The sequence below is a fragment of the Onychostruthus taczanowskii genome, unplaced genomic scaffold (genome assembly GCF_017590055.1).
Source record: "Onychostruthus taczanowskii isolate IOZ18803 unplaced genomic scaffold, ASM1759005v1 scaffold57, whole genome shotgun sequence".
NCBI classification, from domain to species: Eukaryota; Metazoa; Chordata; class Aves; order Passeriformes; family Passeridae; genus Onychostruthus; species Onychostruthus taczanowskii.
In genome coordinates this window covers 5,220,995-5,235,773 of record NW_024503346.1, presented here as the reverse complement: position 1 = coordinate 5,235,773, position 14,779 = coordinate 5,220,995, and the positions used below count along the sequence as shown (strand labels likewise).

Sequence of the window (14,779 nt, the reverse complement as noted above, 5' to 3'; positions counted from 1 at the left end):
GCTGGCAGGAAGGAAGTGCCAGTTGTGCAGCTCAGGGATGCAGATCCTGTCCTGTGAACACAATCACACCAGGCAGGATTCCAGGGGCTCCCTCTGCCTCCCCTGGGGATGCACCAGTGTGCAAACACTGGCACACCCAGCACCAGCCTGGCCTGATCTGCACTCACAGGGAAGCCAGACTCACACCTGCCCCAATTCCACTTCTGCCCCTCAGAAAGGTCCTGGTCAATATTGCAAGAGCACATTCAGAGGCCATTTTGGGAATGCTGCCCTCTCTCCTTGCAAGCAGGCCCGTTACAAGCCAAGGCAGACCCATCCCACAGGCAGCTGGTCTAGAGACAAACTAAATTCACTCCAACCTTTCTGTTTACCCAAACCCTCTGTCTTTACAGAAACAACCCAAAATAAACATTGCATAGATCTGTATCTCACATCTTCCCACGCCCAGCAAACAGCAAGAAGTTCAAGTTTTGCACAGTACATTACAAAAGGCATCACTTTTAAACAACACAAATTAAAAAAACGAAGTGTCACCACGGTGTAAACCCTGCAATGAGTGAGGCAGTGAGTGTACAGTGCTTGGCAGCTCTGGGAATGGCTGCCTGTAGTGTACTGATGGATTTGCTAATCAAATCTCCTCTCCCAGTAATAGGAACTTGCATAATGAGAGAAGCTGCTCCTGAACAGAGTGATTCTGTGTGCCATGGGAAGGAGGAGGACACTGCCAGGGCTGTCTGCTTTGCATGCAGCAGTTCAAGGGCCAGCTGACCCCTTTGCAGTGCAGACTGCAGAACAGCAGTGCTCCCCCCCAGCTTGGAAGTCCCAACAGGAGTTTTGCTACAGTTGGCTTTACAATTGAGATATTCAATACATTTGGCCCAGATCCTCTGGTGGTTTAAACCCCACATGCTCCATTGGAGTTACCAGTGATTACTTCCACAAGTGGAGAACGTGGTCCTGGCTTGTCACAGACACAGAATAAAGCTACAGTAGCCCTTTCTTTAAATAAAATTAAATAACTGCACGTGGCACCAGCACACAACTTTAAATGTGCTTCTGCTGTTAAGAAAATAGCAAAGCACACCAGTGGTCACTTAAATTATTTATCTTCAACTAAAAAAAAGAATAAAAATTTAAAATATTACTGTTGATTTAAAAACCCCTTGGGAAACTGCATAATGTCTTCTCGTGCTATTTCTGAGGCTGAAAAAGTCACTTGCATGTGGACAGCACTACATATCCTCTTCAGCTGGCAGTGAAGGCTTGTGCTCCTGGAGGTCACTGGTGCCATTTTCGGATGCATCCAAGCTGCCTGGAGCTGACTCTGGAGGTGGGGGTTTGTAGAGTAAATAGGCCACTATAAAGAAGGTTGTCCCGAGGACCTGCAGCAATGGAGACACCCCGTTACTGTCTGCTCTCCCCCAAAACCAGCAGCCCACCCCACATCTGCCATGAGCTTTGCTGACCAAGCTTTGGGGAGGAGGAGATGCTGGCCAGCCTGGGAAGCAGAGCAGCACACAGAATAAGAGGGGGTAAAAATCTGAATTTAGCCAGCCCCACAGCAATGGGAATTTGGAAAAGTTCAGCCCCACACAGACACCTGGAGCACAGTGCTGCATGAGCCAACACTGCCTCAGCCTTTTGCTGGAAGGCTTTTGAAAACCTCTTTATCACAGCAGCTGCTAAACACTACTATCTAGGGCAAGTGCTTGTTTGGGAGCAGTTAAAATGATGGTTTTCTGCTAATAAATAAAGCCCACATCTCTGAGCTCTCTTATTTTCTAGCAGTGACTGGGGAATGGTTATTTACAGCCTGCCCACAATGCCATCCCTCACTCTCACTAATACACTGCACTTGGATATTTTACTCCATCTCTAGCAAAAATCACTTTGGTTGCTGTTGGAAGGAGGTATTTCATATGGTGTAATAGAAGATGTAATCCTAGAAAATAATGGGAATTTAACAGAATGATGGTGTTTGGAGCACCATTACCTGATGAGAAGCTAACAGGGCTTTTGCCTTCTCTGAGAAATTTCTTGTGTGACAATTTAATCTTGTTTGGGGGCGGGCCAGATCAGGGCAACCCAATTTTGTAAAATTCTTTCCCAGAGCAAAACAATATGTCCTAAAAAGCTGTCTCCTTTACCAGGGAGTGGAGATAAGCAGCAGCATCACCTTGTAGACCAGTCCAGCGACGAGGGTGTATCGGCTCATGGCTGAGTTCTGGTAAACGTAGCAGGAGCCCTGCTCTCCACACTGGTCCTGCCAGAGCAGGCAGGATTTATCAATCATGGAGCCAAAGGCAATGGGGCCAGGGATTCCTCCTGTGGGCAGAGAGAGGGCACCTTCAGTTCAGGCAGCACCTTGCAGAAAAGCACCAGGCTCTGCTGATAGCATGATTATGCATCCAGAGCCACCAGGTATCAAAAATAGTCTGGATTTTAAGATATGAGAGTCCAGCAGGTCTTTTGGCCATCCTGACCTACATGTTGCACAAGAGCCGAAAGACACTCACAGAAGCTTCAACACCTCTGCTCCTTTTCCTTAAAATCAGAGCACATTGGCAGGATATTGGACCTCTGTCACCTGTGATATGTTACAGAACCTTCCATTCAGTTTTTAAATCACATGCAAAGGGAATTAGGTTGTCCTGGATGAGAGCAAAAGAAAGCAAGCATCCCCCTTTTCAGCAGGGTGTGTCCTACTCCCTTGTTTTCCAATCCAGTGTGTTTTATTCCTGGGTGACAGCTTGGCACACACCTCCCAGAACCACCAGACCATTGTGGGGTACAAATTCCCTCTGCTCCATACCTAGTGTTCGTACCACAATCCACTGGATCCCGAGTGCAAAGGACCTTTGTCTGTCAGAGACACACCTGTGGAGAAAAAGGAGTTTAAAAATGCTGCCAGTCTCACCTCCCTGCTTCACAACTCCAGGTCCTCGAGCCCAGGGACCTGGGACCTCCAGCACACCTGGGACCTCCATCCCTCTGGAGATTCAGGATCACCCCAGTGCAGTGTCCCTGCTGTAAATGTTTGTATCCCATGGCAGAGGACAAAGCTCCCAATGCTGAAATTTCCTTTCCCAGCTAGACTGGGACAGGAACTAGTCCTGATGTCTCCAGGCTGCCAGTAACTCAGTGGTTCCCATCACACCTTTTCCATGCTTGATCCAGCAGGAAAAAGCAGAGAGGAGGATATTGAGGCTTCTTGCAGTGCTGGCAGAGGACAAGGCCATCCCCTGCTTACCTCAGAGTGGCAGTCAGGGCAGGAATGCTGCTCAGGAAGGTGAAGAGGATGACCACGAACATGAAGCACAGGAGCAAGGGCTTTTTGTCACAGGAGGAGGTGCATTTCCCTGCCTCTGCTTTGCCAGAGCCAGGCAGGAGAGCTTTGTCAACACAGTTGCACTCTTGGTAGACCTGGGAAAGAAAGGCTGGTGGGGGCTCTGCTGCGGAGAGTGTGGTGACAGTCAAAGCTTTAAAAATAAGAAATTCAGGGAGGGCAGAAAGCAGCTGGTTAGACTCCCAGAATGAAGTAGAAATCAAGCTGCATTTTTGACAAACCTCAGTTTGCAAACAGGTCAATCAAGCAAGGGAAATTAACTCTGCCAGGCAGCTGAGTATCACCTCTACCCTCCCTAAGTCTTTGCCTGACTCCATGAGCAACATGCTGGAAGGATGAGGAGGTGCATCATGTTCATTCCAGACCCAAAAGGAGCACTAGGACAGAAATCAGGGGCTTACAAAGCTCCCTGCCTTGCCTGCCTGGGTGATTTTCCATGGATTTCAGCACAGTCTGACCCAGAATGAGGCAAAGATGATTGGACATGAGAGACGCAAAGCAGGGTGACCTCAGAGTACCTCCTGCCTTCATCTCATGTGGTACCTGAGAGCATCCACCCTGCCCTGCCTGATTTTACAGATTTGCAGCAAAGCTCAAAAACCTTTTGCAGAGCCAGCCAGATCACTCCATAGATGTGCCACCCCCCTGTTCATGCACAGTGCTTCCAGACCTACCTTCTTCTCATTCCTGGGGTTTACAGACACACTTTTGCAGCCAGCGTGGCAGGGGGAGTAGTACATGATGCCATCAGTGCCACAGACAGGGCTGTAGGTGTCCTGCAAACAGCCACACTGGGCATTGCAGGCTGCTGTCAGGTTGAGGTGCCCACCTGGCAAAGCACTGAGGGAAACACAGGAGCAGTCAGTGAGCAGCACTTTACAGGAGGAAATGGGGAGAGGAAGGGACAGTGGGAGTTGTGATGGATCCCCAGGGAGCACAAAGCCAGGTTTGGAAAGGCTTTCATCCCACCAAATTTTAACCATGACCTGGAGCTGTCTCTCCCACAGGCACCAAGGGAGTTTAAGTGACGAGCTCTTAGGGTGACACTTCCATTCAGAGAGGAGATTCCCACTTTTGGTCCAGTTTATCCCACTGGATAGAGATGGGGGCTGTTGTAAAGGCAGCTGAAGAGTGGAGTATCTCCCACTCTGGGGCTGCTGATCCTCCTTCCCTTACTAACTAGGGAGCCTCTTCCATAAACTCCATCTGACTGCAAAACTCAGGACATCTATTTTCTGTGTCTCACCCTCTGCCTGTAGGACTGACCAGACACCAACTTTCACCCCCAACACATCCACACAATGCCCCCAGCACTGTGTGTTTGTTACCCTGTTCTGACAGAGCCCCTCAGGACAGACAGACAGGGTGTGGTTGTTACCTTCCATCGTACATCTGGGTTACTCCTGCCATGGGCATGTTAGGGCAGTGGATAAAAAAAATGAATATGGCCAGCAGACTTGACACTGTGCAAAGCAAACACAACTTGATGATTCCTGAGCAGCGCAGTTTAAATTTATTCACAAGGAATCCTCCCAGGAATGTGCCTCCCCCTCCAGCTGGCACGACCAGATAACCTGAAAAAGAAGAGGAAAAAAAACCACAAGTGAGTTCAGAAATGTCAGCAAGGAGTTTTCAGGTTTGAATACATTAATTGCAGTGTATTTTGCATATAAATGACTCCTTGCTTTCTGTGTGGCTTCTTGGTGGGAGTTCAGTGGATGTTGCTGCAGTGGGTGGTCCTCTGTAACAGCTCAGGTAATTTGGCATGAGCCTGTTAAGGCAGCTTTTCCTTCCCAGAGATCTTAAAACTGACTCTTTGAGGAGCACATCATGATGATGCTTGTTGGACACCATTCCTTGGTCTATGTTACAGCACTTAGGTAAGAATCCTCACAGTTTCTGCATGCTGACAAAATATATCCCCCCCAGCTCTGACATCCCTCCTCAGTGGAAAGGTTTAGCCAATGTTTCCTGGTGATGAACTAGGAGGAATTACAATTATTTTGCCTTCCTCTAGAGGGTAACAGATGGCTACTGAAGTGACACATTTCCTCCTGATGCCAGTAGATACAGCTCTGGAAATGCACTGGCTGTAGGTGTGCTGATAGGAAATGATCCCATCTAACAGGTGAAGGGAATAACCAGTCCATAATTAAACTGCAAAGCATCTGTCTCCATTCTAAACGAGCTAAAAGTGCTCTTCTATTTGTTGGCAAAAATGGGAAAACATTGCAAAAACATGTTTTCATTACCAAAAAAGGTGGCAGCTTCAGAGGCACTTAAACTAAACTGAGACTCCAGGAATTTGGGTCCAAACGTGGACATCCCAGCAATCAGGGTCGCTTCGGTTGCTCCTGCTAAGCAGAGGAAGATGAAGGTGGGGTTCTTCAGAAGTAGCAGCACTGACCTGGGAAGGACAAATATATTGGAATTGAATCACTGATTTCAGGCACATTTTGATTTCAGGTCTTCCAAGTCAGAAGGATCATGTGTAAGATGAGGCAGCATCCCATCATCCTGCAACTCTGAAAGGAAAAACACCAAAAGGAAGATAATTGGTGTTTGAAGGAGCTTTTCCAGTCAGTGACACAGTGTATGTGTGTGATGGAACTCACACTAAGGGCACCCACAACTTCTACATGGATGATTTCAGCAGGAATTTTCCAACATTTAGGGTCAGGCTGAGTACTTTGTCTGTTTAAATGGGGCAATACTGAGAGGCCATTACTCCTCAACAAATCTCCATCATTTCAAGGTTTTATTAGTGCCTGTTGGCAGATATCTTGGGACTCCTGGCTCAACCAAGAGCAAATCTACATCCTCACATACACACATTAGTTGTGCACCCACACTCTCAGAACAATAACAACCTCTGATAACCAGAGATGTTTTGTAACTCAGGGGAAATACCAAGCAAGCCTTTCTATATGGAGGAAACACCTCCAAGACACCTGAAAAACAGAAAGCAATCTTTCTGCCACAATCTAAGCCCAGTTTTACTTGAAGCTTAATGTACAAATTGAGTAACTCCATTTTACTTTGACCCACTGGGATTTAGGAGAGAGCTGCAGATATGCCTGAGAAATTGTCATGTGTCATTTATATGCAGATCCAGCAACAATTCCATCCCTGAGATGCAGAAAGGCCCTCAGGCACAGGGAATGGTCTCAATTATCTCTCACTATCTCGGATATTGGACTAAGAGGATTGACATTGCTTCTCAGGGCATGTTTTGTAACCAGCTTCAAATTCTGCCCCATGACTTCCCCCTAGCCAAGCCCAGGCCAGTGCCATGGGTTATCCCATTTCTGGGATGGGCACAAATCCTGCAAGAGTGATGCCCTGGGATGCTCACAGAGCAGAAAGGCACAGACACCACCTCCTGCTCTGGTGGAAATGTGAGATCAGAGAAATCCTGCCTTGGTGCAAGCAAGGGAGAGATGTGCTGAGGCTCACAGTCAGATTTATGCAACTATACTCACATGGAGAATTGCATTACATCAAAAGAACAAAGAAGCTGAAAGACAGAAATACCACACATTCCTACATTTTGATTAGAGGGGGCTTTACACTGCCTAGCTCTTGGGATTAGTTTAGTGTACTATTTTATTTTCCAGATTTTTTTGACTGTGCTTAATTTAGAAGCATAAAGCCTAATATTTTAATGAGAAAATGCTTGTAGATCTTGTGGCTGAGGCAAAAAACAGACAGTGCCTTCACCTTTTTACAGAGAAGAGTTTCTCCCTGGCACTAGTGTGACTTTCTGCCCACTGCCCAAAAGTTACAGGCTGGACTTGCACGTAGGAAAATGCAAAGGAACTCCTTTCAGCAGTAAAAATAAGGATTTACTCAATTTAATCTGTCTGAAGACAGAAGATGTAGTTGTGAGGAGCTATGGCACATAAAATCTTTCCAAAGGCAGCACAAATGTTTTTATTACATCAGTAGGACTTTAAACACAACCAGAAATCACCTAATTCTTGAACAGCCTTGGCAGTGCTCAGTTCTTGCAGCCAAAGGGATTTCAAGAGCCCCAGCACTGCATAGAAGAATCCCACCAGCTAAAAAAGCTGACCCTCCAAGGCTTTACTTGGGGGCACACACAGGAACTCTTTCTCACAAAATGGTTCTCTGAGCAGGTTGGGACCACCTGCATGATCAGAGCCTGCTCCTCTGAGCATGGCATGTCCACAACACCCCAGATAAATGGATATTTATCCAATTTTACAGCATGTGAATGGGGGCTTTTCCAGCACAAAATGACACCCACTGTCACCAGCACCAAGGGAACAGAGAGCACCCTGTGCATCCCACAGAACATAAACCAACCTCCCTTTGTTCCACTTCATGGCTTTTCTAAATCACACCCTGCACCTTATCCAGGAGTGATCAGTGAAATACTGACCACAGCTCCTTGTGCTGAAGATCAGGGCTTGCCAGGCCAGGCAGTGATCCTCACAAACTCCACCCTGCAGCTTGCAGGGACAAAGCCTCCTCTTGGTACAGCTCTGCGTGCCCTCCCTTTGAGTCCCTCTGCTCTGACAGGAGGGGACACTCCATGACAGCAATCATATGGAAGCAGAGAAAGGAAAATGCTGTTTTATCAGGCCTTTTCAACCCAAGAGTTACTAGAGAAGTGTCTCCAGAGCAGAGGATTAGGCTGTATGGGCTGCATTCCTGTAGGCTCTCAGGCAGCACTGTGAATGCAGCAACTCATGAATCTCACTGAGAAAGGGCCTGATGGCATGGAACAGTATTTTATTTCACCAGTATTTCTGCTTATCTTTGTGAGACTCTTACTGCCTGCACTGTGAGAAAATGTGTGGCACACAGTCCCTGACCAACACAAAAGGAACAGGGAGTGTCCTTTGGCCTCACCCTCCAGTCTGCTCCACGTGTCCCCAAGAGCTGCCTGCACAGATGGGATCTCCTCTTATATTAATGCAAGCTTCCAGAGCAGAAAGCCTTGAAGGCACTTCCCTCCCATTAATCAAAACCAGGGACCACAAAAGTCTGCTGGGTTCCTGCTTTCAAACCACACTGAGGTCTGGACTGGTCTGAATTCTCTGATACAAGTTCCCACCTTTGGGGATTTATTATTTAGAAACAAGGTGTGAAAGATGCTCCTGGAGGAGGATTGTCTCTGTTCCTGCTGTCAGAAAGCACAAACAGTGGGAGCTTCGTTCCAGACAAGCAAGAAAAGCATCAACCACTGAATCTCATCCCTCTCTGCTGCCCTGTTTGTGTTGGTTTTAGTCACAGACTTATCGTTATTTAAATGCAGGTTTTGAATTCAATTTCCGCGAGCAGAACAAGCCATGACCTCGGAAAATGGCACCCAGTCAAGAATGCCATTTAATAACAGCACTGAAGTCTGCTCAATGTAATATTCTTCATACAACTGCCTTAACCCCTGGTAAACTTCCTACAAAGCCTCCAAGCATTTCAGATGGGTGTGAGTTGTTGTGTTGACACAGCACAGCTCGACTGGTGCTGAAAATTCCTGTTCTGAGCACCTGTTCTGCTTCCATCCTCCTCTGCCAGCACGACAAAGACCACAACTAATGCTCAGAAGTGATTGCTGGCAGCAGCCTGGGGTTTAGCAACATCTTTGCAGGGAGCAGCCATCACACATGGATAAAATCTCCTCCCTAAAAACAGTCCTGGGAGAAATAATAAAAAAAAAAAAAAAGGAAGATCTCAACAGTGACAGATCCCCTTATTGACTGCAAGGTCCAAAAGGAATCAATATCCAGGTATCTGCAACATCCAGAGCCTCCATGCCAGCTAACCTCCTGCAATAAATAAAGCAGCACCTCTCCCCCTGCCCTCCATTCCAATACAACTCAACAAAACAAAAATTATCATAAAATATTTCAAAAATCTATAACAAAAATATGTGGTTAAAAGATCACATTTTATTTTGGCTCCTGCTTTGTTCTCATCACAGAGCTGAGCAGCAGCTCAAGATTAAGCAAGTTGCTGTGTCACTGCCTTGCTGGAAAGATAAGAAGTAGTAATATATAAAAGGTGGCTGGAAGATGTGAAGGCAAAAGAAAAAGAAAGGAAACCAAGAATAAAAGAGAAAAGGAACTGAAAGTTACAGTGTGGTATATTTTGTTCCCTGGGTTTGGAATGGAGCTGTGAGAATCACAGGGCCTGTTTCATCTCGTTTCCCATTAAAAATGACAAAACAGGGATCTAACCCAAGTAAAAATAGAGGAAAGGAATAAAGCCCCGAGGGGCTGGGGAGGAGGAGCTCAATAACTGGGCCAGGTGAGGCCAGGCAGAAGCAGACAAGCAGAAATAATGCTGCTGGGGAGAGGGAGGGAGCTGGCAATGCCTGGGCATCTCTCATCACCTAGAGCTTGGCACCAAGCCACTCTCAGCAAAACTCAGTGTGTGGCAGAGCATGGCAGGAGAACACGAGCTTCTGAAAAGTGGCCCAGATGGGACTGGCCACTTGTCCCCTGCTCTCCCATGTGATTCCCAGCACCAGTTCCAGCTCAGCCTCTTTGCCAAGAGCTCCCAGACCTTGACAGGACCACGCACTTTGACACCTCCTCTGCAAGGAAGTGTCACTGCCTGAAGAAGGGCAACACCTTTGAGCTGGCAGGGCTGAAGGAAGCTCAGCTTGGGCTCACTACTCTCTCTCCCCTTTGCAGGACTCCCTAACCTCTGTGTGGGGTGGTTTTCTCACCGAGGCAGATCCTTCACTGTTTTCCCAAAGTCTGGATCCGATGCTTTTTTGTGGCTGCCATCCTTCAGCTGATGAGCCTCTGACACCCTCATAACGATGTAGCGCTGGGACCCTGCAAATGAGAGGCAAAGGGAACCAGGAGAGCGTCAGACACGGGGTGCGGATGCCACTGAAGCCGTGGATTTAAAGGGGGAAAACACAAGGTGACATCCTCCCCCCACCAACAGCTGCAAGGGAGAAGCAGTAACAGAGGCAGATGGAAAGCCAAAGGGGTGCAATCCATTTAGGAATCACAGCTTAAACACAGGAAGCTGTTCCTTTGCTCCCACGTCCCCAGCCAGACACGTGCAGGAGGACAGAAGCCCCAGGGCGAGCGAGCACCGCGCAGTCCCAGCCCCAAACCCCGAGCCCAGGAGGAGCCCCGTACCTGGGAGGCGCTGGGGGTAGCCCAGGATGGGGATGGAGATGAGGAGGGAGGCGGCCCCAGCCCCCAGGAAGCCGATCCACCAGGCCCCCACCCACAGCGTGTTCTCGGGGGCCATGTCGGTCCTGCAAGGGCGAAGCCAAAGGGACACAAGGGAGAGAGGTGATGGTTGGGGACGGAGCAGGGCAGCTCCAAGGGCCTCTCTCTGAGGCTGGCAGGGGCCAAGGGGTCAGGGGGTGACAGCAAAGGACACTGAGTGATCTGATGCGGTGCCTCGTCCACCATTCCTCCAGCCTCAGCACAGCCTCACCAGAGCACAACGTGAGCCCAGGAAATCACATCGTTTCATTCTCATTTAATCTCAGGTTTGCACATGCACCTCACTGCTTTTCAGCTGTGCTTTGAGGATTGTCAAGATCCTTGCTCCACCCCAAAAACACCCTCTGCAAGAAAACTCATTTCTTGAAATAACTCATTTCTTCCCCTGGAAACCCATTCCCCCTTTTTAATCCATTCATCTGGTCTAGTAAATGATGTCCCTGCCTAAGGCAGAGGGGTTGGAACTAGATGATCATTAAGGTCCCTTCTAACCCAAAGCATTCTGTGATTCTATGATCTACCAAAGAGCCTGGAAGGAAAGAAGACTAAATCACAAATATTACAAAGCAAGGAGGGACTAAGCATCCTGGTGGGATGACTGGGAGGGCAAGCAGCACTGCTGGGAGCACCACCTCATCAGGGAACTCATTCAAAAAATTCACCTGCTGCTCACAGCCTCATTAGCACAGGCAGTGCAGCGTGAGGAAGGATTTAAGCTGACAGGTTTGTCAGCAATTTCTCTACAGCAGCAGCACTAATGCAAACCACCCTTCCAGCCTCCCTGCCTGCAGACACACCACCCAACACCCCAGGCACACTTCCACCCAGCCACCAGCTCATTGCTCCAGATCATTGGTATTATTTTTTTTCTACCCCAAAGGAAACACAGAGCAGAAAGGGAAAGGAACAAGATTTTTTTTTAACGACTTACTCTCTGCCAATTTCAGTATAAATATTTAGAAACATTCCTCCTACCAGATAACCCGCTGCAGGCCCAAGGATTGCAGCAGTGTAGAAAACAGCTGAAAGGAAAAACAAGTCGTGTTAGACAACGTCAGCCAGGGATCCCCAGCCCCATTCCCTCCTGGATGCAGGATGCTCAGCCTCTGGCTGCCTCACACCCTTCCCACGAAACCACCAAGACACAAACCCAAAGCATTCCAACAAATTTTTGTCTCACGCTTCTCTTCCAGGGAAGCTTTTGCATCCAACCTGGGAAGTTTTATAGTATGGGGCAGGCAAAATTGGTTCAGAATTAAACCATATTTAGCAGGGATGCTGCTGATCCCATTGCCACATCCTGACTGCCACAGCAATAAGCAGCAGGATTCTCTCCCCACTGACAACACAAAATGTCTACACTAAACACAGCACCACTGGTACTTATTTCAGTTTGTTGTTTAAACCACAGCACACAGAAAGATCATCAGCTAGCTGATGATCTCCTTGTGATCTCCTTCCCACACTACACAGCCTTCTGACACAGCATGGGCAGACTGACACATTTTGAAATTGCTAAAAGATCACCCTTTTGGCACTTTCACCAACAGGACTGTTTGGCAGCTGCTGAGTGACCAGTGGTGCAGAGGAGTGAGCTGAGCCTCTTCTCTTGGCTGTGCTTTGCCCCAGCAGCAGCTGAGCCAGCCCAGCGACCTGTGCTGAGGCCTGAAGGGATGATGATCTAAAGATTTAGATTAGATATAAATGATGGTGATAAAACACTGGCACAGGCTGCCCAAACAGGTGGTGGATGCTCCATCCCTTTACACATTCAAGGTCAGACTGGATGTCTCTGAGCTACCTGATCGAGTTGAACGTGTCCCTTCTCATTGGACTAGATGACCTTTAAAGGTTCTTTTGCCCAAATCACGCAGTGATTCTATGCCCCCTTGCACAGACGGGGGTATGGCCTCATGGCTGTCTGCCAGTGATGCTAATGCCACATGGGCTGGCCTCACGCCAGGAGCACTCCCCACCTACACAGCATGAGCTGCAGGAGGAAAAACACCGAACTGAGCTCACAGTTTTCCTCCTGGTAAATAATCAAAACCTCCCCAACAGCTGCCACATCCCTCTGAGTTTCACCTCACTGGAAGAAACTGGAAGAAAAGGCTGAGCAGTGTTGGGAGAGGTGCTCCCAGTATGGGCTGGGAGACGATGAGGGAGCACGACCTCCCCCTCCCACCACCCTGCTGTCAAAGGGCTGGAGCTGCCCTTCACCCCCACTCACCAATGTACACAGGGGAGTAGTTGGTCTTGACGTTTTCATCTAAGTAGGTGACGCCGAGCGTGTAGAGCGGCGTGGCTCCCATCCCGTGCAGGAACTGCCCCAGCATGAAGACAAACCTGTAGCCAGAGAGGCTGGAGGCAGCCTGCGAGCAGGGCAGGCTCTGGTTCCCCCCGCAGACGCCCACCTGGGCCGCCGAGCGTGCCTCGTACTGCCCCGTGGTGAAGTGGGGCAGGGCGAAGAGCAGGGAGCCCAAGCCCATGACCAGCACCCCCCAGCCCAGCCAGCGGGGCTTGTGGCCGTTCCCCCCGAAGTAGCTGACGAAGGTGAGGCAGACGCAGGCCGCGATGTCGTAGGAGCTGGCGATCAGCCCGCTCTGGTAACTGCGCAGGTCGAAGCGGCGCTCGATGGAGGTGATGACGGTGTTGATGAAGCCGTTCACGGTCATGCCCTGCAGGAAGGAGGCCACGCAGAGGAAGAACAAGACCCCTTTGGATGTGTTGCAGAGCTGCAAGCAGCCGGGGGTGAAGGCCCCCCAGCCGCAGGCCAGTTCCTCCCCTTCAGCAGACACGTATTTGATCCCTTCTTCGAACGGCGTCCCCTCCTGCGCCGGGCTGGGCACACACAGGGGCTCGGCACAGGAGCCCGAGGGGCTGGGAGCCCCCGAGGACGCGAGGCCATTGCTCAGGGGGGTGCTGCAGCCATCGTCCCCGCTCGCTATCCCCGACGACCGGCCGGCCTCGCCGCGATGAGGGGATGGGCGGGAGAAGTCCAGGGGCTGAGTGAAACAAAAGCCATTTTCTCTGGTGGAGTTCTGGGGCATTGCCATGAACGGGAATGCAGAGTCCAGTGGCGGGTTGAGGTGGGCCGATGGCCAGGGTGGCTTTGTGGGGCAGCAAGGATCAGCTTGTCCAGGAGATGCAATTTTCAGCAGTTACTTCAGTAGGGAGACGGTTAAAGTCTGAGCCAAGACCATTCTGATCTGTGCAAAGAGAATTTTTACATGCTTTTACATAAAACCATGCTCAAACCCTTCAAATATTCTGCTTTCCCCCCCCCCCCCTTTTTTTTTTTTTTTCAAATAAGTATAAGCATTTCACTATGCAGTTCACTTTGTCATGTGCCTTCCACCATGGAATGTGATGGTACCTCAGGTCTCAGGGCATCACCAACATTACAGAAAAGAACAAAACATTCAAGAGCCTTAAAATAAAAGCACCTCTAAGGCAGTGTCCCCACCCACTGAAGCCCCTTACTCCTCCTCTGATAAAGACCTGGTGAGACCCCCACAACCTCCATCCCCCTTCTTCCCCCTGCGGAGAACAGCCCACACAGCTACAAGTTGTGGGGGCTGTTTCCCACTGCTAGAAGTCTTTTGGTCTCTCTTTCACACTCTGCCAATAACAGTTTATAATTATCCTGAAAAGTTTCCACAGTCAGATTGATTTTATTCCAAGCCCTCAGATCTGTTTACAACTATTCAGTAAAATCCTTTCTATAACTAATTAGACTACATGCCATTTCAGAGCAGGCTGGAGGGCAGAGGCAGCTGACTCTAACCTGATTACCAATGCAGACTGCCTTCTTTCACCCTGTTCCTGTGCATTGCATCACCTGACCCTGCCAGCAACCAAGAGTATTTTTCCTTAAATGCCTTGGCTGAACTATAAATGATGAAAATAATAAGGTTCTCCCTTGAATACTGGTCTTAAATATGCAACAAATGCTAAGCGAGAACTGTTTAATCAGAGAGCGTCCTCAAAGCATTCTGTATTTCTCAATAATTTTGCCAATTTCTGTTTGAGAGGTTCCCACAAAAATGCTCTCCCTGAGATGACAGCCTCATCAGCATGGAAGAAGGAAAAAGGGCATTTTTTCCCTGATAAAATGAACTATGTTCAGATGGCTGTAACCTGGGAATATTGCAGCCTTTGGTGAAGACTTTAACACTTATCTGTGTGTTGCTGTAAAAAAATGATTGAC

General features: G+C 48.8%; 1 protein-coding gene across 2 annotated transcripts; it reads right to left on the bottom strand.

Annotated features, from left to right (window-relative positions):
* Positions 1-1,232: 1,232 nt before the first annotated feature.
* Positions 1,233-13,768, bottom strand: SLCO4A1 (solute carrier organic anion transporter family member 4A1). 2 transcript variants are annotated; one of them, XM_041417846.1, is made up of 12 exons: positions 13,412-13,768; positions 12,800-13,381; positions 11,501-11,591; positions 10,474-10,595; positions 10,047-10,158; positions 5,599-5,753; positions 4,725-4,920; positions 4,021-4,186; positions 3,251-3,423; positions 2,813-2,877; positions 2,177-2,325; positions 1,233-1,382 (listed from the first exon to the last, which is right to left on the bottom strand). In XM_041417846.1, exons 1-12 carry the CDS (start codon positions 13,623-13,625, stop codon positions 1,233-1,235), a joined length of 2,175 nt encoding a protein of 724 aa, XP_041273780.1. In that variant the 5' UTR covers positions 13,626-13,768. The 2 variants fall into 2 exon arrangements, with proteins under 2 accessions (XP_041273780.1, XP_041273779.1); XM_041417845.1 differs by having other exon boundaries at positions 12,800-13,768.
* Positions 13,769-14,779: the final 1,011 nt, after the last annotated feature.